Source organism: Strongylocentrotus purpuratus, unplaced genomic scaffold (genome assembly GCF_000002235.5).
Source record: "Strongylocentrotus purpuratus isolate Spur 01 unplaced genomic scaffold, Spur_5.0 spur5_scaffold_16, whole genome shotgun sequence".
In the NCBI taxonomy this organism is placed as follows: Eukaryota; Metazoa; Echinodermata; class Echinoidea; order Camarodonta; family Strongylocentrotidae; genus Strongylocentrotus; species Strongylocentrotus purpuratus.
This window is the reverse complement of record NW_022145601.1, coordinates 28,072,671-28,099,349: the sequence shown is the minus strand read 5'-3', so window position 1 is coordinate 28,099,349 and position 26,679 is coordinate 28,072,671. Positions and strand designations below refer to the sequence as shown.

Genomic DNA, 26,679 nt, shown 5'->3' with positions numbered 1-26,679 from the left:
CAACTTCATCTTCAATCACTTTACCACACCCCTCAAAATATTGGAGTACCGATAATGTTCCCAAGTATCATCAGAAAAATCATGAAGATTTTTCTTCCAAACTCCTAAAACAGTCCCCTTATCTTACAAATAACCCTAAATTCCTTCATACACAACACAGTGCCCCTGGGAAATAGACTAATGCTTTGTGGTTAATTACAAATCTTGCAAACAAATTTCCTCACATTATCTCTTAATTAATAGACATGAGACACATGTACATGTACGCAAGTTTCTTTACTAAAAAACAATTACCGGTAGTAATTATGGTGCACCATATTAATTTCTGATTCATTTGACATTTAATATTCAACAACAATAACAATATCATGATTATAATAAGAGATAGAGACAACATGAACCACATTATAATATAATTCAGACGGATAATCAAGTTCTTAGAAACTTCAAGAATAGATTGAGCTATACATTCAGAACTTTAGAATAATCCAAATCAAGCATCTAATTTAAAAGAGATGGGGAAAAAAAGGACAAGAATGATTACACATATTTAACCGGATATGGCCCAATTTGTCAAAATGATTTTTATAATATGAAGGTACATGTACATACCTAATGATTGTGTAATTTTGAGGTCAACAACATGCATGAGAAATTATGATTGGCTTTTTATATGTTCCCTAAGTTCACATTTCTGCACAACTTATATTACAAGACACTGAGGATACACATACTGTTTTCACAATGACACCCATGTAAACTGTCTATAATAAGATTCATACACCTAGCATATTTGCATAAGAGTTAAATCAAAATAGGGTGTTAACAAGAAATTCATAACACCTAATTTCATATTTTCCATAAACCCTAAGCAAAGGATATCTCTAGTGCTGTCACCCATATGTTTAGATTTGAAATTACTCCCAGTGCTTTCATGCCAGATGAAATGTTTTGGTATTATATAACCAATCCTCACAAAGAGAAAACATGAAGCTCTTGTAATGATACAAATATAAATGACTTTCTTGCAACTAAATGCAAGGGCACCACTCACAAAATTTATTCATTAAAAGGTTGCCATTTTTCACTGGGAAGTTTCTCACTTATACACAAGGAGCATAACCTGGGTATGATTTTTCATGCTGGAAGTTGTCAAAATGAAATCTTGGTGTGTTACATTTTGGAACCTGATGACATGACTGGTCAGAGCCTTACTATTCACAGGTGGAATGAGATTACACCATGACCTTATAATATAGCAAGTAATAAAATATGCTTCCCAAGGGCTCCAGAATAGCCTATACCTTAACTCATCTAGCTGTCTCTAATGTGTATGGTAGGGATACAAGAGTGCATAATGTACATGTCTTGAAGCGTCCTTTAAGAAAGGACGGTGTTCTAGTAGCAGAACATTTCCTTAAAGCATCTCGTAAAGATTCTGAAACCACCTTTATAATCAGAACATTGTAAGCTATCAGGATCTATCAGGATCTTTCAAGACTTGCAAAAGGGGTACTAGAATATGATTGGAGGTTCAAACTGCCTAGTCTTATTCACATAGTCCTTCCAAGCTCTTTGGTCCTGGCTCTTCCACCAATCTTCACATAATCTTGGAGGGCTCTTTACATTTATCTGTTGATGTAGATGATGGGGTATACTCTGCCACTTTATAGTATCCTTTAAACCCTCAATACTACTGTTGGGGTAACCACTGTAAAGTCTTGTGGGTCGGTCTAATCTAGCTTCTTCCAGGCCCTTGGTGTTGCCCATAATGTAAGTTTTAGTGGTAACCTTCTGCTCATTCTGGATGTGGGTGGGAATGACTAGGGTCCTTAGTAGTATCTTGCAGTTCCTTGGTGTTGCCCATAACGTAACCATTGGAAAGTTTTAGTGGTAACCTTCTGCTCATTCTGGATGTGGGTGGGTATGACAGTCCTGGGGTATGACTAGGGTCCTTAGTAGTATCTTGTAGTTCCTTGGTGTTGCCCCTGAGCTGATCCGTAGCCTGATCTTCCTCCTCCTCCTTGTCCTGGTGGGTAGTTTGACTGCAAAGTGACAGAATAGACCAACATTAGTTCACACAATAGTTCAAAAATAGATAAACATGTATCTCCACTTCCTTTTCATATTAATATCAAAATGGTAAAATGATTACAAATATTGAACTGCCAAATCATATCTTCTACAAACTGCATACACAGAAAATGGCTGGTTTAAGGGTATAATAATATAATATTTTATATTGGATGTGTAGGGGCTTTAAGAAAGAAAAAACAAAAACAAAACATAGCACATTCATAAGTGAGTATATTCAAGAAAATAATTTCTTAGTGCAATAACTGATTCTCAACAAAACTCATTCTATCTCTTATAAATGCTTTACTATCAATTTACTGACCTCTTATTTCACAAATTCACATAAATACACATCATTTTCTGTTTCATACTACTACTACTAAATACATTCCTTTGTCATTGTTTCCTATTTCGGCCATACTGTTTTGATATTACCTCTTTCAAATATTTTATGGAAATTGAAATGTCTAGAAACTGACACGATACAATCTCAAAAGAACAAAAAAGTATCAAACTTGCTAAACGTTTTCAGGATGTTTTCCACTACTCTCATATACACATTTCTGTTCAAATAAACCCAAGGGTATATTATAAGTGTCCCTGCTTTTGACTACCCTGTATTCTTTGGGGGGAAGCAGTTATGATTTGGGTGATGATAAGCATAGGAGTGGATTGGGTGCTATGCCAGTACACTATTTAGCCCTCCTGCCAGGAACAATGACATTTTGTTTCCTTTTCAGTGAAAAACCCACAAGTTCTTGCCAATTATTTCACATCCACTAATAGCTAATTCATTTCTCCTTTTTCTTTCCTCAGTTGGCCTGGTAAAGCTGGATGGGTCAGTTCCCATTTTCATAGCAACTTATGCATAAATACGGTATGTGATTAGACTGTCACATACGCACTGAAATCAAACAAAGTATGTAAGGCTGGGAAAGACATACCGAGGGAAATACCAAAACAAATACAGTTGTTGTACTGTCGTGGGTTATAAGAATGTTTTGGGCCATGAGACTTAACATGTCTTACTGCATTTGCATAATGTTAATATTCATCGCAACTCAGTACGAAAGACTTGGCAGTTGCCATTGATCCAAATGAATCACAACTGATTCACAGTTGAAGATCGCAGCATTATTCTGCATATAGTCAAATTCAATCTAGAGTGGTACCTAACGTTTGTTAATACTTTTTTTCCTCATCTGCCTGACCAAGACCAAGTAACAGGGAATAAGAGCCTGGTATGAAGCCAAACAAAAGGTTTATAGAGGGTCATGCAAACTATTAAGTTTTCCTTTTTAAAGCTGAATTAAATGTCTAGTTCTGGCAATGGAAACAAACCTGAGAGCCATTGGTAATTATTACCAATTGAGGGGGTGAATGGTAGAGCCCTTGACCCCTGTGTAAATTATAACCAATTACTGAATGAATATGTGTTGGGCTCATTAGGAAGGTACAATGACGATTAAATGGTTTGATTGGAGGTTGAAGTGAGGCAGAAATGATGGAGGTAATGAGAGACTTTTTTTTGGAGGGGGGGGGGGGGTTTATTTCATTATAATTACGTATTATTCTCTCTACTACATACATGTACCTTGTACAAGGCTTCTCTCTTGCTTCCTTTTTTCTCTCATCACTATAAGTAATACGCTAAGACTCCGCAGGGGGGCATGACGTCTCCGCGAGCCTTTGTATTCTATTGTTTTTTAATGAGATCGCCGACCGAAGTTGGTGCAGCTATCTCCTCCTGAACCCTCCCCTCGGGGTACCGGTGCCCGGTGCCATCGTCCGCGGGAGAGTCTACTCTGTGGAATTGGCTATACTCCACCCGAGGTCCTCCTCCGTGTCGACGTCCAGGGCGAAAAACAGACGCGATATGCATAATGCATGATATGCGTGACGACAGAGATACCTCTTGCATATTCAACATTACATCCGTGTGAAAGAGACACACGACAGATGACCATTAACTCGCCTAATAAGGCATAGCAAATTTAGGATGCAACGAGTCGGGCTTACACCCGAGTAAAGTATCTTTCTAAAGGATATCCTTTGTAGTAGCTGCACAAGCCAGAGAGATACACGGGGCTTCCTGTCCACGTCCAAACTAAGAGACCTATTTCCATCATTATTGCCGCGATTTTTATATAGTTTTTGTGAATGGAGGTATGAAATCAAAGCTTATTTTGTGATTATTATGGCCATGTTTACTAAATTTTAATTATCATTTCTAAAAGGAAAGTTTTCACAAGAAAATCATTGGACTGACAGTTCAGTCGCAAGCTGCCTTCAATCAACACACGTACCATACAGTGTGGCGGCCGGGCCGGGCCGGGACTTTGACTGAGTGAGCTATAGTCGAAGAGTATGGGGGGCCGGGCCGGGACTTTGACTGAGTGAGCTATAGTCGAAGAGTATGGGGGGCCAAGCAGGCCAATGTTCGTACAACTATACAACTATACACATAGTTATTATTACGTCTATCCATCCATTGAAGAACCCGTCAACACAACAGCGTGCAAGCAGAAGTGCCATAATTTTGTACCCCTATACAGCTATAAAACTATTCAACTCTACGGTCTACTCAGCCATCGGAGACTAATATTGTCTTATACCTACAGTAAATTACAAGAAAGCATTAAATAAGGTTATGAATTGTACATTTACATAAAATAGATCAATATCAACCAGACAGAAGTATGTGACTTCATGCATTGCGAAACAGTCAGTTGCGTAATGAGGGGGGGGGGGGGGGGGGGGGGTGCAGAAAAAAATCTGCATTACCATGCACCAGTCTTACATGTTACATGCAGGCTCCAAGAAACGATTTTCAAAGTGGGGGGGGGGGGGGATCAGTTAGATTGCAGCAAGTTCAGTGTATATAGGCGTGGGGCCCACGGGTTTCAAGGGGCCATAAACCCCCGAAAGCTCAGGGGTTTTAGGCATTTAATTAGGGTCAGATGAGCATATTTTTAATACTTCATTTGTGAACCGGGCAGGTCACTAATTGGCGTGGGGTCCATACATAGAGTTGCGTAGTGTTGCGCACCAGCTACGCTGGCCTACGTTACTATAATTATGCTGAGGGACGCAAAGGGGTACGCAAGATGGACGCAAACAATTCAACATTTCTATTTATTTCGCATACTTTCGGCGTAGAAACTTGACGCAGAAAGTACGCCTTTTTACGCAACACTACGCTACTGTACGCCATGCCTACGCAACAGTACGCTACCCTACGCCAGATCGACAAAGCAGTAAAAGCTTTCCACACAGTAAGCAACCATAAGCAAACCTGTACGCAAGCCTACGCATAACCTACGCCACACTACGCAACTCCATGCAGTTCCAGTGTAAAAGAGGCTTAAAGAATAACTACCTGTAGAGTTGGATCGTTTTTTTTTTTTATAAGTGGCAAATAAAGTTCTAGGTGGTTTTAATTTAGAGAGTCTCTATATATCTATTTACACCCCCGCCCCCCTCTAGAATCCCGCGGGTCCTGCTAGTTCTTACATGATCCTCTCTTTTTCTTGTCACGTTCTGTCATTTCTCTGTCAGTTTTTGTCTTTCTCTTGATACATCTTTTAGCCTACATGTATCTGCTACTTTCTCCCTTTTCATTCCCTGAAGATCTTTTCTTTCTCTCTCTCCCTACCCCTTCTCTCTCTCTCTCTCTCTCTCTCTCTCCCTCTCTCTCTTCTTCTCTCTCTCCCTCTCTCTCCCTTCTCCTCTCTCTCTCTCTCTCTCCCTACCCCTTCTCTCTCTCTCTCTCTCTCTCCTCTCTCTCTCCCTTCTTCTCTCTCCCTCTCTCTCCCTTCTCCTCTCTCTCTATCTCTCTCCCTCCCTCTTCTCTCTCTTCCTTCTCTCTTTCTCTCTCTCTCTCTCTCTCCCCCTCCTCTCTCTCTCTCCCTCCTCTCTCTCTCTCTCTCTCTCTCTCTTTCTCTCTTTCTAATATCGATTCATCCATGTATCCATCCATATATTCATTTACTGATTCAATCATTTAATCATTGATTCATTATTCACAAATTCATGTACCAGTATCTTTAATATTTATTTATAGAGCAATTCATATTTTAATAAATTCATTCATCTATCCATCCATCTATTTCTTCATTCCTTCCTTCAATCATTCATGTATTGGCTCATCTATCAACTGATACATGTAGTGGTTTAGCTGTGCTTTCTACATGTATACCTGAGACATGACGATGAAAAAAGCTTTATGGATAAACCAATCTTCCAATTTGATACCATACACAAGTCTATGTAAAGTGATTGAAACATCAATCTATGCTACCCCTTAAGACTTTCACAAATCAGAACAATATGGCTCCACTCATCTGTCAAACACATGCATTCCACTGGAGTTGAAAGTCATGTGAAAATTACCAACACCTACAAATATTACAATATTTCAGATTAGACAGTGGAGTAGAAAACTTGACTTGTATGATATTTGAAGAATTTTAACTGAAAAGAAGGTCATTATCTTCTACTGTCCTGGAATTTGGGTTCTGTTTAAATATCTCACTTTCCTTCAGTAAACACTCCACAAAGGTTGCATCTTGGATAGAGATAAGCTCAGAATTCCGCTTTATGTAAACACATTATGCATGGACCATTGACCAGTTACTATGTGATTTCTCAGTCATATTCCATGGACAGTTTTGATAGAGCTAATACCATAAATCTGATTTTGAGTGGACGTTTTGTTTACTTATCTCGCTCTCTTTTTCGGGCAAGCATTCCATTTTTCAAAAGCATTTTAAAGCCAGGGACAATAAAGATATAAAACTGGCTATGTTCCGAACCAGTTTTTCATAGATTACGTAGATATGCTTTTGAATTTTTTCAGGCTGTAAAGATTTCTTAAGAAGATTGGAATTTTTATGACTGACTCTATTCAGATCAATAACACATATACTGAACAAACAAAATGGGGCTAAACTACCATGGGGCTGTAAAAGGGTTCGTAAAGTCTCCCTTAGGCGGCCACATCCACTCGACAAGCATGTTCAAAATAAGATAAATATTTACTGGCGTTCCCCCAGTTTATCAAATACCAGCATATATGAATGTTGTGAATGAACATTTTATATACGAGTGAGCTTTACTTACTTATTTTTTTTTATAATTGCCATTCTAATGCCAATAAGAATTGCCCCTAGTAGCTAAATAAGTTCTTTAAACCATGACAGCACCGCTTGTCATTGTTTGCCCAAAAAGTTAAGTCCCTTTGTTTTTCTTTCTTTTCTAAGTCCATCTCTCAAATGTAATATGACAAAGTAAAAAATGACTGAAAATTCCTCCATTCTTTGTCCATTCTGAGTCTTATTTATTCATATTTTGTTAATAAAAAAATTGGTGCATGTATATGTAATGAGCAATGCATGGGGCTGTTATAATCTGTGATTTTTATTCTCAGAGTCACTCATTTTGCCAAGGCATAAAAATCATATCCGCGAGGTGTTGGGAACGGATATTTAGGTTTAGATATCAAATGGCAAAAAGAGATTCATTTTCTTTGCATTCCAGTGCTATTTTTCACCATTAAATTACTTTTGCATCAACAAAAATGAGAAGGTCTCATTCTTGCTAGTCGAACATACTGTCTGATCCTGAGCTAGAAATGTTGCCCTCATCCCGAGATAAACAGAAGCTTCTAGCAGTTGTAAGTTTTGTTGTAAATACCATGGAAGATGAGGTAAAACCCCAAAATATTAAAAATTTCAGAAAAGGAATCAATTATCTCATTATGTTATATTCCAGTGCGCATCGTTATAATGTAAATTACGTGTACACTCCTTAGAATCAGTTTTATGCCCAGTAAGCGCCCTACATGTACTTGTGACCATGCACTGGATAAGGATATTATGAGAGGAAAGTGCTAGTGGCAAAAAAGATACTCAAAATATCAATATTATTGTAATGGTTAGGATCAGGTGAGGGTACAACAATATAACAGATATAACGGTTTTCAGAATACCACCCCTGACACCTTGGGAGAGCCAGCCTGGTCCTGACATTAAACTAAATTCATGCAATAGGCATACTTTACCACCAGCTTAAAATTATTTAAGTATCTAATTCAGGATTAAATCTAAATGTTCTATATCTTTAGGCTAAACTTTTTCCAAGAATACAAATTTGCGTCAACTTCAATTACACATATTTCTTACACCGAAATGAATTCTCTGATAAACCACTCAAATTATAAGATTTGCTGGTATAGGTGGGTCAGGAACCACACACACTAACCACTGAGCAAAATCCCTGATGAAAAAGTTGCAAATTTACATTCAGTTCATATTGTGAAAACAATACTTTAAAAATTATGAATTATGTTAACTTAGATATAGAAATGAGGAGCAAATTCAGATTCTTAACAATCTGAATTTATTGCATTGTGCCATGACAACTGAAGATAATGCTCTCTATCGCTAGAAAAGCTCAATGCTGCAAAATCACACTGAAAATCAGGCTCAGTTTAGCGCATGCAGTGAAATTCACAAACAAGATGCGGAATAAATCTTCACTGTAAGCCTCATTAGCACATCAGTCGGACCGTACAGTGTACAGCATATCAGAGAATGCCTCTACACTCCAACAACAACAACAAAACACACATGAACAGGACTAAAGAACAAAGTGTTTGTGTTTTCTATAATACTTTGTCATCTACGTGTACAACACTTTAAATTAATTTCATTTTATTAACACTTTAGAAAGTACCTTTAAAACTACTTGAAATCTGGTAATGGAATAGTCTTCTTGAGAGATAATGGTTTAAAATAATTGTAATTTCTTCATGATGCGGTAGACTATTGTTTGGAGAAACCAAAGCTAAGCCAATAAATGGGTACTTGCTGGAAATCCTATCTGACCGAGAAGAGCAACCTCACATTCACACTTTGCACAAAGCTGTGGACTTCTTGCTCATTTTCCTTCTCTCATTAGTCAGAGCTGCCAACCTTGTGCGACCAAAAAAAGTAATCATGATGGCAAAAAAAAAGGAATTTCAAGCAAAAAAAAAAGGAATTCATAAAAACGAAACTTACAACCACGTGCGACACACTTCCAATGCAGAAATGTTCATTCATCATGCTGTTTATTTCCATACAAGCAGGAATTGCTTTTTTGGTGGTTATTTTGTTATTATCGGCATTTCATTCTTGTTGAAAATATTTTTCTTTTGAAGTATGTTTTAAATTTAGTTTTCTATTGAATTTGTGATCAAATCACCATTTTAGGGCAGTTTTTTGACGTGCGGTATGTAAAAATAATAAAAAAATAAAAATAAATAAATAAATATTAAAAAAAAAATAAGTATTTTATGAAGAAAAAACGTAATACCGTAATTTAAAGGAAAAAACAGAGTAATTCCGGCAAAAGCGGAATGGTTGGCAGCTGTGCTTTGTTGATTCATGAGCTAACACACAGGAGGCTATAAGAATGATTCTGACTTACCCCATGTTGTTGGCTTGGTTTCTTGTGATACACAGGTGAGTCTGTTTTCCTTCTTCCATGAGTAGCAAACGAGGTGGGGATACTCGGCTGCAAAGTAGGAGGGCATGGAAAGTATATTCATTTCATTTTATGAGCACTTTCAAAAATACCTTCTAATACTACTTGAAAGAGGGAAAAAAATGAATTGAATTCACCCTCTTACATAATTTTTTATTTCCATAGTCAGAATGAGGATTGCGTTATTTGTTGCAGTGTCTAGTAAGGCCCAGCAAGCTTTCATATCAAGTAACTTTTCTTGCACTTCTTGTAGCTACTTGCGCCCTATATATAGCAAACAATGCCTAAGCATTACCCGTTGGTCCCCCATGATCCCCTTTTTCTTTAATTGAGAGCTGATTTGATTAAAGATAATCACCTGCCAGTGACCATGCACGGAGGTCTAGTCTAATCCCTCCTGGCCAAACTAGTGCAGATAGGCTTTAAACAGAGCAATCATGAAAAATAGCAATTTCAGGTATTAACTCAAAATGATGATATCTGGTAATAATAGCAATCCCTGTAAGAAGAGCCAAATAGGGTATCAAATTGATTTGCTGCTGCTTAGATGACGCTGCTGCTTAGATGACTTTAATACATTTGTATTGTGGTCGATAAAAATTGATGTAAACTAGTCAATAAGAATTTGATGTAAGCTGGTCGATAAACATTTGATGTACACTGGTCTACACGAAGATGAATTTGATGTAAACTGGTCTATAAGAATTTTTAGTAGTAACTGGTCTGGTTTGTGCGCACATACCTTTGTCTGCGCAGGTTGTATGTGAGCCTGGACTTGACCTTGTGTTAGCAGAGGTTGATGACTGCTTGGATGATGGATGGCTTGAGGGTGACCAGAATTCAGCTGACGAAGATGCTGTGAAGTGTACCAAAAAAAAAGACATTGGGTGGATCCATACTAGTACAAAAAGGACATTGTCTCTCTTAAAACATCATTCCTATTTTGTTGTATGTCACACATGATCCAGTCACCATTGCTCTATGGTCATGTCCTACACTAATAAAATACCCACCATATACCCTGGACTAAACACTCTTCTTTTAGCACCTAACCCTAAACCTAACCTATTACCCAATTGCAACATTATAGTTTTTATGAAATTAAGCCCAAAGCTAGTGTCACTCGAACAAATGTAAAATTACTGCATATTTGTTGGGGTACAAATATTGAAGGAAACATGTCAGAATGGACATCATTATCTTCATCCAGACAAACCTGCAGACTTAAATCATCTTTCTTCTCAAACTTGGGAGACCCCATGAACCCGCCTTGAAGAGTAAATTCCTATGGAATACTCTTTTGCATATGATGTATACCAGTATTTATAAATTAAACAAAATGTTACAACAACAAAATTTGAATATGTAGATGATAGCTTGACAGGAAAGCTTGTGGAGAGAGGATCTCTATCAATACATTATGTGTCTAGCCATACAAGTGAAATGGTGAGAGTCTGCATCAGATTCTCAGTAGAGAGTCTAGAGACACATTGCTATGTATGATGGTACTAATTTGTAACACATGTAGGACCTCCAAACACAAAGGCAAACAGAATTCCCATCATTTTAATATACTATTATTTCATCATGCAAAAATGGAATACAGCCATTTTTACCAAGTTGTGAAACATTTTGAAACTCAGCCAAACATTCCTTCCAAAGTGGTACATTTCCTGTTAATTGGCATCCTGTTTTTAATCCTGATTTTAAATAGTTTAAAACATGTTTTTTTTTTTTTTTGGGGGGGGGGGGGGGCAACTCATCACCCTTCCCCCGCCGGATGGAGGTTTTTTGTTTTTCACACATGCATTGCAATTTAAGACAAATCATCTTAGATACTATTGAACTACAGAAAACAAGGTTAAAAGAAAACAAACCAAAAGGAAATAGGAACAACACTAAGGATGGTGACAATGGTATGGGATTTATATGAAATCACTCATGAAGTTGTGATGATTTTAGAGTTATTGGTACAGTGAAGTACCATATTCTATTATTGAATAGCTAATCATGCTCTATACTAGTTCAATATATTTGATCAAAATGTCTGCCAAAGAGTGAAAGGGTTAGCATTTATTTTAAATACCAAAAATACCTTCTACATTTGCCTAAATCCATCAAGAGCATTCTCACATGAGATTCAAAATATTCATCTTCCATGAGACAACTTCTACCATAATTTAGAGCCTGGGCTTGCAAACCACACCAGGTGAATAATCCATTATTCCTTGTCCCTCAGAAAATAATGAATTCAACCTACCTGCTGGCCTTGGAGTTTGGCCTGATAGTAGCCTTGGTCATCACCTTCACTACTGGCTTTCCTGGACTGTTCCACTCCATGGTGGGAGGCAGAATGCAGGCTGGATGAAGGGGCACCTTGCAAATATCCTGTGAGTGATGCAAATTTACAAAGTGTTACTTTCCTTGTGTCTGGCTTCTGATATTGATGCATAAATGACGTCACATATCCATTGTAGAAAAATTGCTTTGATGGGATATCCCGCACTGGTTTGATCATGGTTTCTGTCTGTTAATGTGAGGGAAATTAACTTTCCATGAAATTTGTAAAACTGAATTAAACACACTTTACCCTGCATATGTTTCTGATTCTAAAGTTCCTAACTTTCTTACTTATACTTTAGTCACCTCATAAAACCTGCTCCAAACCGACTCTACAACGACAGATTAGTTTCCATCAGTAATGTAATGTTTTTTATAAATCTGTTTTTGATCTGGTGTTGGTCTTGTTGGTGAGACTAAGGTATTAGGGGCAAGCATCCAATTTCAACACTACACAGTCAAACTTGCCATAGTTACCACTGGTCACCTCTCAAAAAAGGTTAAGTGCTTCTACAGTAATGTCCCCTTACACTGCCTACTTTTAAAAAGAAGGACATATGTATTGCAGAACCTGTTTAGAAAGGTCAGGGATCATTTTTTACCGCTTCCACTTAAGGTGGCCTTTATAGACAGGTTTTATTGCATTAATGAAATAATTCACAACTGTTTATCTTTAACTGGTTGGTCATTCTAAAGACCAACGCAACTTCTTTGTGAATACTGAAGCAGAGCAAGGCCTACTAAAATACAACTAATCTTGTTAAATAGCAACCATCCACATCCTCACGAATATGTCAAAAATTAGCATAAAATTAGCAAACAGAGATGGATGGAAACTGAACAGTCTTCCACGACCACAGGAAGTCAACACTAAATTCTGGAAAGGTCACCATGCAATTACTTCCTGTTTCCTCCTACAGGGAAGACCGTTAGCCTGTTCACACGAGGGGAAATTAATGGAAGGGGTGTGAACAGTCATCCAAAGAAATGTATTGTATAAAGAAACTTTTTTAGAAGAGGTGAGTTGACAAGACAGCTGGTCAATTATCATTGCGCCCGCATGATAAGTTTTACCGGTTTCATACAATAAGACATTCACATGAGAAGCGGACCCTGATTCTATATCAAGTATTTTGTTTGGAATGATGCTCATACCTCTGTAGCGCTAAATAACGTTTGTTTACATGTTTATGATGTTTAGCCTAAAAAAAAACATTATTGTATAACCATACGGTTTTTATAGCTCAATGATTGAAATCGCTAGTCTGAACAGAGGGTAAAGGTCTGGGTAGATCATCCGTTTCATCAAGGATGACTATAGCAAAACTGAGACGGTATCCTTGCTCTTCTAATTAATACAACAACTGATGTGGGAACGTGGGAAAGATGTCGTGGAAATTAGGCCATTAACACTTTTAAATTTATTTTTTGTTGTTGTTGAAAAACCATCATTTTGGGGTGTTTTACATTACCCATAAAAACCTGTTGGTGCTTGCTAATTCTGGTATTTGGAGACTGTTTCCCATGCGCAACTTTCCACTCCTTTGCATGCAGGAGAGAGGAGAGTCACGTGTGCAAAAACTGGAATAATTCACTGTTATTTGGAGAGCGTACATTAAAGGCTCCTTCAAACATGACGCAACAAAACCAGGGCATTTTCTTAATGATGATCTGAAGTATAATACACTGTATCTAACACAGAGCTCAGTAAATATGTGCAAGTCCTTTGTAGCCTGCAGTTGCCATTATTTAGCACACTAACAAAACACGGAAGCTTTACCACGCTATATCTGAACAAGCATGTACACTACAAAAGCGGAATTTTGGCTAGAATTTAAAAACATCACACTCCGTGGTATTTCAACATTTAATTGTTTATGGAAACTTCCAACGAAACTCCAGAATGTGAGTTTAAAAACCTAGGATATTTGCTTGTAGTGTAAATGCCCCTATTGTCTCTGTTTTGTCCAGACTTCTGTGATGTTGCATGTGACTCAAAAAGAACATATCCATGTAAAAAATAAGATCAGCTTTATCAACAGAATGATGCCACTGGCTGTTGACATTACCAGGAATTCAGACATAATTGTATACCCTGCAACCTTGAAAACAACAGTTCATTTCGATACCTGGCCAACTTTAATCAATAATAATACTAATAATAATTAAGATTTATATAGCGCTGGTATACAAGTACAGTTTCTTACTTTCTAAGTGCTTTACAAAACAAGTGAAATGAAAAGTATGGTTAAACTAAATATGTCATAAGGATCAACAAAAAACGTGAAATGAACAATGCGCTTAATTTGGACGAATTACTTGACTAACAATGTATAACAATGACATGATAATGAAAAATGAAAATGTAAATACAATCATGCTTTTTCTGTTCTCTTTCACGATGGTCCTTGAATAACTACAAGTTTTCACACATAAATAAAACACCTGATGATAGTTCTCAAATGACATATGGGTCTACCCATAGTGGGATGATATCAAGAATGGACTGTTTTAGAAAGAAAAAATTCTATGATTTTTTAAATTTTATTTATCATTCCTTTTTTTAGTAAGCCAGCAAAATCAACACAATGTAGCTCTCTTATCATGACCTAATATCAGAAACACTGGAAATATCCTTTATAATTCTGTTCATTCTTATGTGAGACTAAGACTAACATAATACCTATGCAATAAGTAAACCTATTTATTGCCTTTGTTTCTTCTCATTAATTTGTTTGACTTTGTTTGTAAACTATATTAATCAATATTTTCTTATTGAGGGTCTGCAATAAAAGATTGTTTAAATGCAGTTATTTATTTACAAATTACCAGTCAAGTAAACTGATGTTCTAGCTTTAATATATTTCCTCTATAGAACAATGGCAAAAGGATAGACAAATTTGACAACAAATATCCTGTCCTTGAACAAAACCATCAAAATACATTCAAGTTAAATGAACTTTTTGGAGCAAACTTTTTGGAGTTATCATGTCTTTTGGAGCAAAGTCAACAAAGTTTCAAATAATTCAGGTGTGCCAAGATAATCTCTTTACTGCAGATGAGCCCAAATGGGTGACAGAAATATTTACATTTAAAAATAATAATAATAATAGAAGCTTCATCAGTATTAATACTGTACTCCCTAAGGGCCTGGCAATCATATTCTTACTCCAGCTGTTACCGAGCTACCATGAAAAGGCACTCAAATATTCAAGCAATTTCTTCCTACTGGGTACCCAATAACTACATCTGGGTGGAGAATGGCAAATGTAGATTAATGTCTTGCCAAAGAACAATAGCGCCACAGTGGACCATGTGATTCACAGTCCAGCGACATATCCATTAGACCATGACTCCTCTACCTTCCATGTTTCACTGGCAGAAATACCATGTATGATAATTAACAGATTAGGACATGTGGGAACAAGAGGGTGAAAGATCACAGAGATGAAGAAAACTTCCCCAGAGTTGTACTATTCACAGTCTATGAATCAATGTTTAACAGGAGTTCAACAAACTGACACTGACAAAAATGGGTTTGTTTGAAATCAGATGGAAGACAGATGCCAGAACATGAGCCAATCTTGAAAGACAAAACTCTTTAATTTGTTGGTGTTCTGTGACAAGAGCAACATGCCAGGAAAAGATATCCTAATAATATTGAAATAAGACTTAGAACCTAACAATAAGCCCAATAATAATAAAGCTGAACTTTTTTTGTTACAGCAAAAATAATTGATAAAACATTCATCCAATTTCAAGTCTATGAAGGTTTATAAAATTAAACTGCAACAATCTATGTATTATTTGTTGAACTTTTATGCATTGAAAACTTCTCTCATATTATTTCTGTGCTAAGAAAGGGGGGGGGGGGAGGTGGCAACAAAAGCAAATTATGATTTAACTTTTTTCATTCATGGAAATACAAATAAATATAATGTTTGGTTAGTTACATGAGTGATATAACTACTACATAACTAATACCCCTACATGAACTTTAAATAGTATTTCCTTCCAGGGCTGTACATGTATAATAAAAAATATGAACATTTCATGGGCATATTCATACCAAAAAGAGTTCCACCTACAAGCAAATTGTCAAGTATCTTCATTATGTATGAAAGAATCCTGACAGAGACAATCAAAATGAACCTGGCCCATTCAACGTTGAACATTGACTCACTTTGTTGCTGCTGCTGCTGTTGCTGGTGTTGTTGTTGTTGTTGCTGCTGGTAGGACTGAGAGATCTGCTCTGCAATGCCTTTCTGCGCCGTCGCAAAGTGGTTGCCATAGGAACTAAAAGCGGACTCCCTTGCCTGGTATTTGTTAGGATTTGATTGGCTGCTGGAGGCGTAGTTGGCGTGGACCGGTTGTTGGGTTGGAGGATAGCCACTCGCTGATTGGTTGATGAAGGAGGCTGATGGAGCCTGAGCTGTCGTGTAGGCTATGTGTCCTAGAGGTTAGGGGAAGGGAAGAAAACATATTTGTGTACAGGTACTTTTAGACTAAGAGGGAAACAATTGAAAATTGAAAATTGGGATTAACATCTTGGACAACAGTATAAATGCACATAACCATACTTTGGAATTAATGAAAAGGTTCTAATATCCCATCCAAAACACAATCACTTTGCTTATTCACCCCCCCCCCCCCCCCACCACAACACAGGTTACATTGTATCAATTTTTCCTCCTTATTCTTGTCACAACAAACTTGTTTGACGTTTTCACATTGTTCTAAATATTGTGAATATTGTAATGTATTGTATCTTGTTACTGGTAAATACTTTCATATCATATTAACTAATAAAGTATCATGATACCATGTTGCCTAAACGAACCGCGTAGACTGATTTTGTTCTTTGCGTGGAAGTAACTTATAAATTATTCATCTTCATCCTGGGTGGACGTGTTTTGTTGAGCTCCCGGTAATGACTGATTTTTAACAGAATGCAATGGACTATGCATGCTAATTTTTATATCGGGTGTTAGCTTTTCTAACCAGGACTCAGATTCTAAACCCATCTTGGAATGACGAGGTGACGATTTTGTGATATTTTCGAAAAACTTGTATTTTTTAATAGTTTTTTCCAATAGAGCTATTCTATTTTCTTTTTGAAAGTCGCAATATACTGCGCACAACTATTGAAGCGCAGAAGAGCGCATCTAGACAAAATCCATAATACGCCATCTCAGTGACGCATGACGTAACAATGCCGAAGAAAACCAGGTCGCAAGTAAGTGAGGAATTTAAATAGGAGCTGGGCCTTGTGGGAGCAAACCCGATATCATCTCTCTTTTCAAGGAGGAGTTACAAACACTTTCGCACGCCTTGACTGGCAAGTTGAATCTGCTTGAGGCTGCCATTCAGGAAGTGAGGGAAGGGCAGACAGACATCGTCCGCTCTCTATCCTTCCTGGATGAAAAATTCGAGGAACTAAAGGTGACGACACGACGGTTGGAAAAAGACAACGAAGATCTGAAGGCTAAGAACAAGTCGCTGGATAACCAGGTCAGCGACCTCCATCACAAGGTACATGACCTCGACCAGTACCATAGGAGGATAAACTTGGAGCTGGCGGGAATTCCAGAGAGCAGAAAAGAGAGTCCTCTTGTGTTAGCTTTGAAGGTCGCCCAATGTGTTGCTCCTTCACTGAAGGAGAGTGACATCGACATTGCGCATCAGCTGGGCGCTCCAAGGGCTGGGGCAGATCGTCGACCACGATCCATCATTGTACGATTTAACAGTCACAGAGCAAGGAATGCAGTCTACGATGGCCGAAAAAAGCTGAAGAATGTCACAACCAGGGACATCAGTGTTCATGGCAGTGCAAACAAATTCTACGTCAATGAGAACCTGACGAGCGTTACCCAAGAGCTGCACGGAATCGTGAATGTCGAAAGGAAGAAGGCGGGCTTCAAGTTCGTGTGGACCGTCAACGGCAAGATATTCGTAAGGAAAGATGAGAAGGAACCTGCGATCATCATCCATACCAAGGATGATATCAAGAAGTTGAAGTAGACGATATCAACAAGTTAATAAAGTAGGCAATATTTACGATTAACATTCTTTAACGATGATTATTATTTCATATGTTTCATATCTTTTCTGTTTTTATTTTATTTCGCTCTTTTGGCAAGTTTGCCTCCCCAATCAGTGTCAACTTATGCTGTCACTATATTCAACCAAAATATTGAATGCTGCAAGACTCTCATCCTTAAATGACTAATGAAGATTACCAATTACAACCAAATATTGACTGTAGGTACTACGTACCTAATGAGTTTAATCCTGTAAAGGATCAACCTCAACAAACACAATTTCTTAGTTTCTTACATTGTAATGTTCGGAGTCTAAGTAAGAATAATGAAAATATGAATATCCTGTTATCATCATTACAGTTCGATTGCTCAGTTATAGGCATTACCGAAACATGGTTAAATCCTCAATCTCCACCTTTATATACCTTAGAAGGTTACAAACAAATACGTAAAGACAGGTCGAGTGGTAGGGGCGGTGGACTTCTAATGTATATCGCGGATTCTTTATCTTTTAAGCCCAGACATGATATTTCTTTCCAAAACGAAACTGCAGAACTCTTATGTATTGAAGTTGATCTTCCTAATGAAAAGAATTTTATTGTTTGCGTTATATACAGACCGCCCAGCACAGACATGGTAGACTTTTTAAATGATTTAGAATTGCTCATGTCAACTGTCAACTCTTTCAATAAATCTGTTTGTGTTATGGGTGATTTTAATATCGATTTACTGAATAATAGTCCAAGTTCACTTCATCTTCGAAATATTCTAGATTCCAATGCATTCAGTGTAATGATTGATAAACCAACCAGAATTAGTAATCATTCATCTTCATTGTTGGATAATATTTTCGTAAAAATATCTAAAGGCTTTTCTCAATCAGGTCTGTTTTATTGTGAAATATCAGATCATCTACCTGTGTTTTGCTTACTTTTTGACCACAAAACTGATGTGACACAAAAAGGCGAATTGAAAAGAAACGTAAAATTGCTGATGAAAATGTTTCTTGTCTGAATGAAGATTTACTCTCGGAAAATAGGAATGATGTTATAGTTTGTGACGATGTAGAAAGTGCTTTTGAAGTATTTTGGAATAAGTTTTATTATCTTTTTAATAAACATTTTCCATATGTGCAATTAAACGACAAGAGAAAAGGAAATCATCCATGGATTACTAGAGGGATACTTAGATTGATAAAAAGAAGAAACGTCCTATATAAAAGAAGTATGAAAAAACGATCACCAGATAATGTTGAAAAATACAAGAAATATAGAAATAAATTAACATCAATTATACGATGTTCACGTCGTTTATTTTACTCTAAGAGGTTTGAAAGTGCAAATGGCAATATTTCATCTACCTGGACAATTGTAAAGGATATTTTATTCAAGCAAGGAAAACATGAAGTTCCAGGAAAAATTGTTCATGGTAATAAAGAAATAACAAATGCAGAAGATATTGCAAATGCATATAACACTTATTTTGTCATTGTTGGCCTAAATCAAGCCAAGATGATAAATAAAGATGGAACCAACTTCACACAGTACCACAATGAACCATCTAATACTTCTATTTTTCTAAAACCAACAGATTACATTGAAATTCTCAATGTAGTGAGATCGCTAAAAAACAGTCACTCTTCTGGGCATGATGAAATCAGTACATTTTTATTGAAAAAGATCATTGGTTCAATTCTAACGCCTCTTGTACACATTAGCAATCTCTCTTTGATGAACCGAGTGTTTCCTTCTTTTTTCAAACTGGCAAGGGTGATTCCTGTTCATAAAAAAGATGACGTGATGGTCCTTTCTAACTATAGACCAATCTCATTACTGCCTAGCTTTTTTAAAGTTTTGGAACGAATTGTTTATAACAGGCTCTACAGTTTTTTAGATAAATGTGAATCATTGAATCCTGATCAATTTGGCTGTTTGAAAGCTGTAGTTAACAAACATTTTCAATGAATGATCATCATAATGTTGGTATTTATTCAATGAATGTGAGAGGTTTGGGCAATTCTCTTAAACGCAAGCAGGTTTTCCTCTGGCTCAAAAATCATCCTGTTTCAATTTTTACAAGAACCCATAGTACAGTAAATTCTGTTAATAATTGGAGGGATGATTGGGGTGATGATATTTATTTTTCTCATGGTACCTCTAACAGTAGAGGTGTTTGTATTTTAACCAATAATTGTAACCTTCATGTTGATAAAGAATTTCATGACAATGATGGCAGAATTCTGATTCTTGATATTTTGCTTAAAGGCCAAAAGTTCACCCTTGTTAATATTTATGGTTATAACAATGATAATCCTATTTTTTTTGAAGAGGTAGAAACAAATCTGCAAGAATTTGTTTGTGAATCTGTTGTGATGGGTGGGGACTTTAATATTATTCTTGATGTTTTAAAAGATAAAAAAGGTGGTAGCAGGTACACTAAAGTTAATACACAGCGTCAGGTTAAAAATATGATGGAATCCCTTGATTTGATTGATATTTGGAGAGAGCAACACCCAAATGTATTACACTTTACTTGGCGATCTTTTAATCCACCAATTCAGAGCCGTCTTGATTTTTTCTTAGTTTCTTTCAATTTATATGCCCAAATTAATAAATCTGAAATTTCTTCAGGTTTTAAATCAGATCATTCTCTTATCAAGTTTTATTTAGTTCCAGTCAATGAGGCAAGAGGCCGAGGTTTTTGGAAATTTAATTCATCTTTACTCCATGAGCATGACTATGTCGACAAAATTAAGAAGTGTATTCTTGAAACAAAACAGAATGATGCTAATATGAATCCTAGTATACTATGGGACTTTATGAAATGTCAGGTTCGTTCGGTTACCATTGAATTTTCAGCGAAAATTTCAAAGCGCGGCAAGAAATATGAGTCTGATTTAGCAAAGAAGCTCAATAAACTTGAGCAAGAGTTTTCTAATAACCCTTGTGATAATATTGCAAAAGACATTCATGAATGTAAAACGAATATGGAGTCTTTGTATAGTTATAAAACAAAAGGTTGTATAATAAGATCACGTGCTAAATGTGTCGAATTTGGAGAGAAAAATTCTCGTTATTTTATTAACTTGGAGAAAAGGAACCAACGACAAAAGGTAATCACTAAACTAGTGACAGAAGATGAAAAGTGTTAACTGATGCCAAAGATATACTTTTTGAAGAAATGTCTTTTTATCAGAATCTGTACAGTTCATGCAACCCGATTGATTGTAATATTACAGAAGATATGCTTCCTCCTCACACAAAGTGCCCTAAACTTGATGATGTTCAAAAAGATAGTTGTGAGGGTTTTATCACTTTGCAGGAATGTTTGGCTGTTTTGAAATCCATGCCAAACAATAAAACACCCGGCACTGATGGAATTCCACCCGAATGGTATAAATTTTTCTATAAGGATATTGGCCAAACTGTTGTTGATTCTTTTAATTATGCTTTTCAGCATGGAAAACTTTCTCCTGACCAACGGAGAGGTATTATTAATTTGATTCCCAAAAAGGATAAGAATCCAACTTCTTTGAAAAACTGGCGACCTATTTCGCTCCTCAATACCGACTATAAAATGGTTTCTAAATGCATTGCTTTTAGAATCAGAAATGTTTTACATAATATCATTAGTGGTGACCAAACTGGTTTTCTTAAAGGTCGGTACATAGGTGAGAATATTCGCCTTGCACGGGATATGGTTGATCATTTATCTCGTAACAACATGCCTGGTATTATGTTTATGATCGATTTCGAGAAAGCTTTTGATAAATTAGAGTGGCCTTTCATCTTTAAAACAATGATTTTTTTAAATTTTGGCAAAGATGTTATTAACTGGGTGAATATATTTTACAATGATAAATCATCATGTGTAATTAATAATGGTAATGCATCTCCCTTTTTTAATCTGTTCTGCGGTGTTCGCCAGGGCTGTCCCCTTAGCCCATATCTTTATATAATCTGTGGGGAGGTCTTAAGTATTGCCATCAGAAATGATATCAATATAAAGGGTATTGAGATTTTAGGATCTACTGTAACTATCAACTCCTATGCTGATTACAACTTTGTACCTTAAGGATGTTGCCTCTGTCCACCATGCTATTGTTGTTCTAGAAAGGTTTAAAATCTATTCTGGGCTAAAAATTAATCTGGACAAATCTGATATTATGCCACTAGGGTGCCTCAAAGATGATCCTCCTGATATCAGTGCCCTTAAAATGAAGTTTTTTAATGGACCGGTGCGCTACCTGGGCGTTTTTTTCAATGCGGACCTCAGTAATCTTTTCGATTTGAATTTTATCCCAAAGTTTTAGAAGTTAAAGAATATTTTGAGAATTTGGTCTTGTAGAGATCTAACTCCACTGGGTAAAATTGCAATAATTAAATCTCTTGGCCTTTCCCAACTTATCTTTCTTCTTTCAGTCCTCCCTGACCCCCCTGCTCAATTCATTAAAGAGCTTGATGCCGTGGTTTATAAATTCATTTGGTCTGGGAAGCCGGAGAAAGTTAAGAGACTCACTGTCATTGGTGATTATTCGGAGGGTGGTCTTCGTATGTGCCATATTTCTTCTCTTATTAAAGGCCTTAAAATTGCTTGGGTGAAGCGCCTTATTGACTCTAAAAATACTGGCAAATGGAAAATCTTCTTTGATTACAATTTGAGGCCCCTTGGTGGCAACCTCCTATGGTATTGTAATATGAATCCGTCTGAAAAAGGTATTGGCAAAATCAATACTATGTTTGTTAGGAATACTGTCAGCTCATGGTGTTCAATTGCTTATAGAACAATTAACAATAACTATCATGACCAGGTTATTTGGAATAACTCCTCTATCAGAATAAACAACAATACCCAATATAACCACAATTGGTATAACAATGGTATTAAATACTATAAGGATTTACTTCAGGATAATGGTAACACACTCACTTTTAATCAGTTCACTGTAAACTACCCTAGGGTGAAATGTAATTTTATGGATTATTTTTCTTTGGTCCATGCAATTCCGTCTATTTGGAAAAAAATCTAAAATCGCTGTTGATAGAGCGAACCACAACAGTTGGCAGAATGAGTTAATTGGCGATATGTGTAAAGCTAGTAAAGTTTGCAGATTCATTCAAAAACTTTGTGTTAATAGTATTTTCAATACTCCAAATTCAGAAAGGAAATGGGCCATCCACATGAATGAGGCAAACCTGGATTGGACTACTATTTACCGTCTTTCTTTTAAGGCAACTTTGTCCACTAAATTAAGATATTTTCAATTTCAATTTCTCCATCGATATCTCCCTCTGAATTAATTTCTTTTTGATATTAAATTTATTGATTCAAAACTTTGTTCCTTGTGTAAAATTGATGATGAGACATTGCAACATTTTTTGGGGGACTGTAGAATTGCTCATTCTTTTTGGTTAGAAGTGCAGGAAATACTGCACAAAGAACTGCACAACAGTTTTACTATTACCAACAGAGATGGGTTTTTTGGTATCACGGATCCTGCTTTTGACAAATTTAATTTTGTAATTATTCATGCCAAGTATTATCTGTATTGCTGTCGATATAATAAGATACATGTATTGCCTACCATGTATCAATTTATTTGTAAATTAAAACTAAGTTGTGCTATCGAAAAAGAAATTGCCCTTGGTCGGGATAGACTTGACTCTTCGAACAAGAAATGGGATCTTTTGAATATTTAAATGATGTGTATGCTTTATATTCTGGGTATTAAACGCTCTTTTTTTATTTGTTTAAATTTAATATAGGGTATTTCTACATACATGTAATATGACCTGTTGGGTACATGCTGAACCATCTTCTGTCTGTATTTTTTCACTTTCGATGTAAATTGTACCTATTTTGTCTTGTCTTGTCTATTTTTGTTTTTGTTTGGTAATGTTTTAAAAAAAATTGCCTACATTGTAATAAGACTGTATGAGGTCAACTTAAGAGTGGAATATGGAGCTGGTGGTTATATTTTGTACGTCCCCCCCCCCCCCCCACCAGTTCCAAGTACAAGTACAGGCGAATAAACATGAGAAAGAAAAAAAAAAGTAATGTGCTCTCTCTCAATGTTCTTAAAACAAATTATATTCATTTTAGAGGTAGAAAATCTAATGACAACCTTGCTCTTAATATTAAACTAGATGATATTTCTTTAGAGAGAAAGACATGTACAAAATTCCTTGGTGTCTATATCAATGAAAAACTTGACTGGAGCGACCATGTAAAACATATTGTTACACCAATCTCCAGAAATATTGGCGTACTGTATAGAATAAAATGTTTTGTTTCTGATAGAATATTACTTATGCTATATAATAGTCTAATTTTACCACACATCTCTTATTGTAATATTTTGTGGGCAACATCCAAGTGTGTGACTAATAATATTCTTCTGTTACAAAAGAAAGCTGTACGCATATGTACCCGAGCTGGTTATCGTGACCATGCTACCCCACTATTTGTTAAACTGAAATGCTTAAAGATTGATGATATTAACTTCCTCCAACTTGCCATATTTATGTTCCGTTTTAATATCAAATTATTACCTACGTCATTATCTTCAATGTTCCAACCTAATAACATGGTTCATTCGTATTCAACAAGGCAGTCATCGAATTTACATGTGGTCAATCCTCACACTACATTAGCCCAGAAATCAATCAGACACAGAGGTCCAGATGTATGGAATTCTTTACCTAATGATATTCGAAATATAAAATCAACAAACTCTTTTAAAAGGGCACTAAAATGTATTATCATTTCACAGATGTAAGATATTACTTACATTATAATCTATTTATCAGTTCTAATTAAATCTAACATAATTTTGTTACTAGGCTTAACAAAAAAACAAAAAAATTCTTTCTTTTTTTTAAAACTTTGTAAATAATGTAAATAGTTCACAACAAAACTTTAGGAATTTTATTTGTCATATATTATATATTTGAAAGGTGTTGTAACGATTCAAGCTCTATTTGCTTATGTTTCATCACCTTTGTGTGTTTATTCTTCAAACTGTATATAAGTTGCAACTTGTCTTTGATAAAACAATGTTATATTCTTTTTTCACGTGAAGTTAATTCAAATGTATTGTAAAATTGAAAATGATTTGTCATCTTATATTAATTTTTCATGTGATGTTAACTTCAATGAATTGTGAAATTGTAAACATGCATAAATAAATAAATAAATTAAATAAATAAATAAATAGTGGTTTCAAATCCATAGAATTCCATACACATACTCCCCCTTCCCACTGAGATTCTAAGCTCTCAAAGTTGAAAGTCTTTACTTAAATTAATTGTAGGGTCCAAACCCCAAGCCAATGACCAACCCCCTAACTTGTTAGATGATTAAACACAAGACTAATAAAGTATGCCATACATTGTTGCTCATAAGGGCGATGAGCATTAGTGCCTTGGCTCTCTGCATTTATGAAGATGTGTATATGTGATGTTTGAAGTACAGTTCCAATGCCCCCCCCCCCCCTCCCCCCCCCCCCCCCCCAAAATTTTTTTTTTTTTTCCTTTGATCATCTATAAAATATAATCAATACAATTTGAATTTGAATTCTAAGACTACTAAACCATACCTTGTTGTCTGTATGGGCTGTGAGCATGAGTGACTTGGCTTTGCGTATAAGCTACATGTGGATAATGGCTGCCTTGTATGTGATGTTTAGGGTACAGGTCTACCACAGGGGGCGATGGACTTCTAGATCGCTTCACACTCTGCTAATAAAGAACAAAAATGCAAGAAACATTTCAATATTAGCATTACATTAGTATAATTAGTGAATGGTTCATGAGCAAAAACGAATAAACGACAATCTTTTTTTTCTAAATTCTCATTACATAAGTCACTACATTTGTGAACCATCTCCACTCCCTGAGGAGTATCCCTGTCAAACTATCATTGTGAGGGTATCAGGCAAATCAGTAACAAGGCTTTCAGTACCCTGAGGTTTCAAATGAAATACATTTCCTTGGTCAAGAACAGCAAGTGGAGAGGAACGTTTTGACAATAGGACATTGGCAGAGATGCCAACCTTCATCAACAAAAAAAGTATTCTTAAGAGCAAAAAACAGTATTTTTGACAAATATGGCAAAATAAGGAACAGTTGGCATCTCTGCATTGGTGTCAGACTAATATCAAATTAGGGACCATGTGATACACAAGCTTTGAGTGATGGATAGGGGTTATATTAAGTAAACTAACCTGAACTGTTTGTGAGGGAGGAGTCTGGGTTCCGCGATAGTAATGCCCTTTGGGTCCATCTCCCAGCAAGGTCGGCCTTGCTAAACTTCCACCTGATCATGGAGAAAGAAGGAGAAGGGCAAGAATAACACTCTCATTAAGCATACATGCTATGATAACACCCATGTGCAATGAGACATTGATTAAAGCAAAATATTTCAAATCAATTGATATATTGTATTCAGAGATACCCATTGATTTTACTAAGGAGATACTAGACAGGCTTACCTATTATCTCCTTGGTTTTTTTACATGCTGAACCTGTAGAGGCTCATGCATAATAAGGAATCCATAAGAACTACCTATAATCTGTACAATATGAGGTCTGAAAAGAACAGGCCTTGAGTCACCAAGTGTTTGGGTCTGGAATCTGGCAATATCCTAAAACTGCCATAACAGATATTTCCAGGTAGTAAATACTTTTGACATGTT

At 36.2% G+C, this 26,679-nt stretch overlaps 1 protein-coding gene across 3 annotated transcripts in view; it reads right to left on the bottom strand.

Moving 5' to 3' along the window:
* Window positions 1–322: 322 nt before the first annotated feature.
* LOC576873 (G protein pathway suppressor 2) overlaps window positions 323–26,679 on the bottom strand; it is a 33,890-nt gene continuing 7,533 nt past the window's right edge. For 2 of the 3 annotated variants that reach the window (XM_030987218.1, XM_030987220.1), the window contains 7 exons: window positions 26,209–26,300; window positions 25,582–25,723; window positions 16,127–16,396; window positions 11,864–11,991; window positions 10,346–10,459; window positions 9,547–9,633; window positions 323–2,045 (listed from right to left, as the gene is read on the bottom strand). In XM_030987218.1, coding sequence (XP_030843078.1) covers window positions 1,956–2,045; window positions 9,547–9,633; window positions 10,346–10,459; window positions 11,864–11,991; window positions 16,127–16,396; window positions 25,582–25,723; window positions 26,209–26,300 — 923 coding nt within the window. In that variant the 3' untranslated portion in view covers window positions 323–1,955. The remainder of the gene's footprint in view (window positions 2,046–9,546; window positions 9,634–10,345; window positions 10,460–11,863; window positions 11,992–16,126; window positions 16,397–25,581; window positions 25,724–26,208; window positions 26,301–26,679) is intronic. The other variant, XM_030987219.1, reaches the window with a different exon arrangement.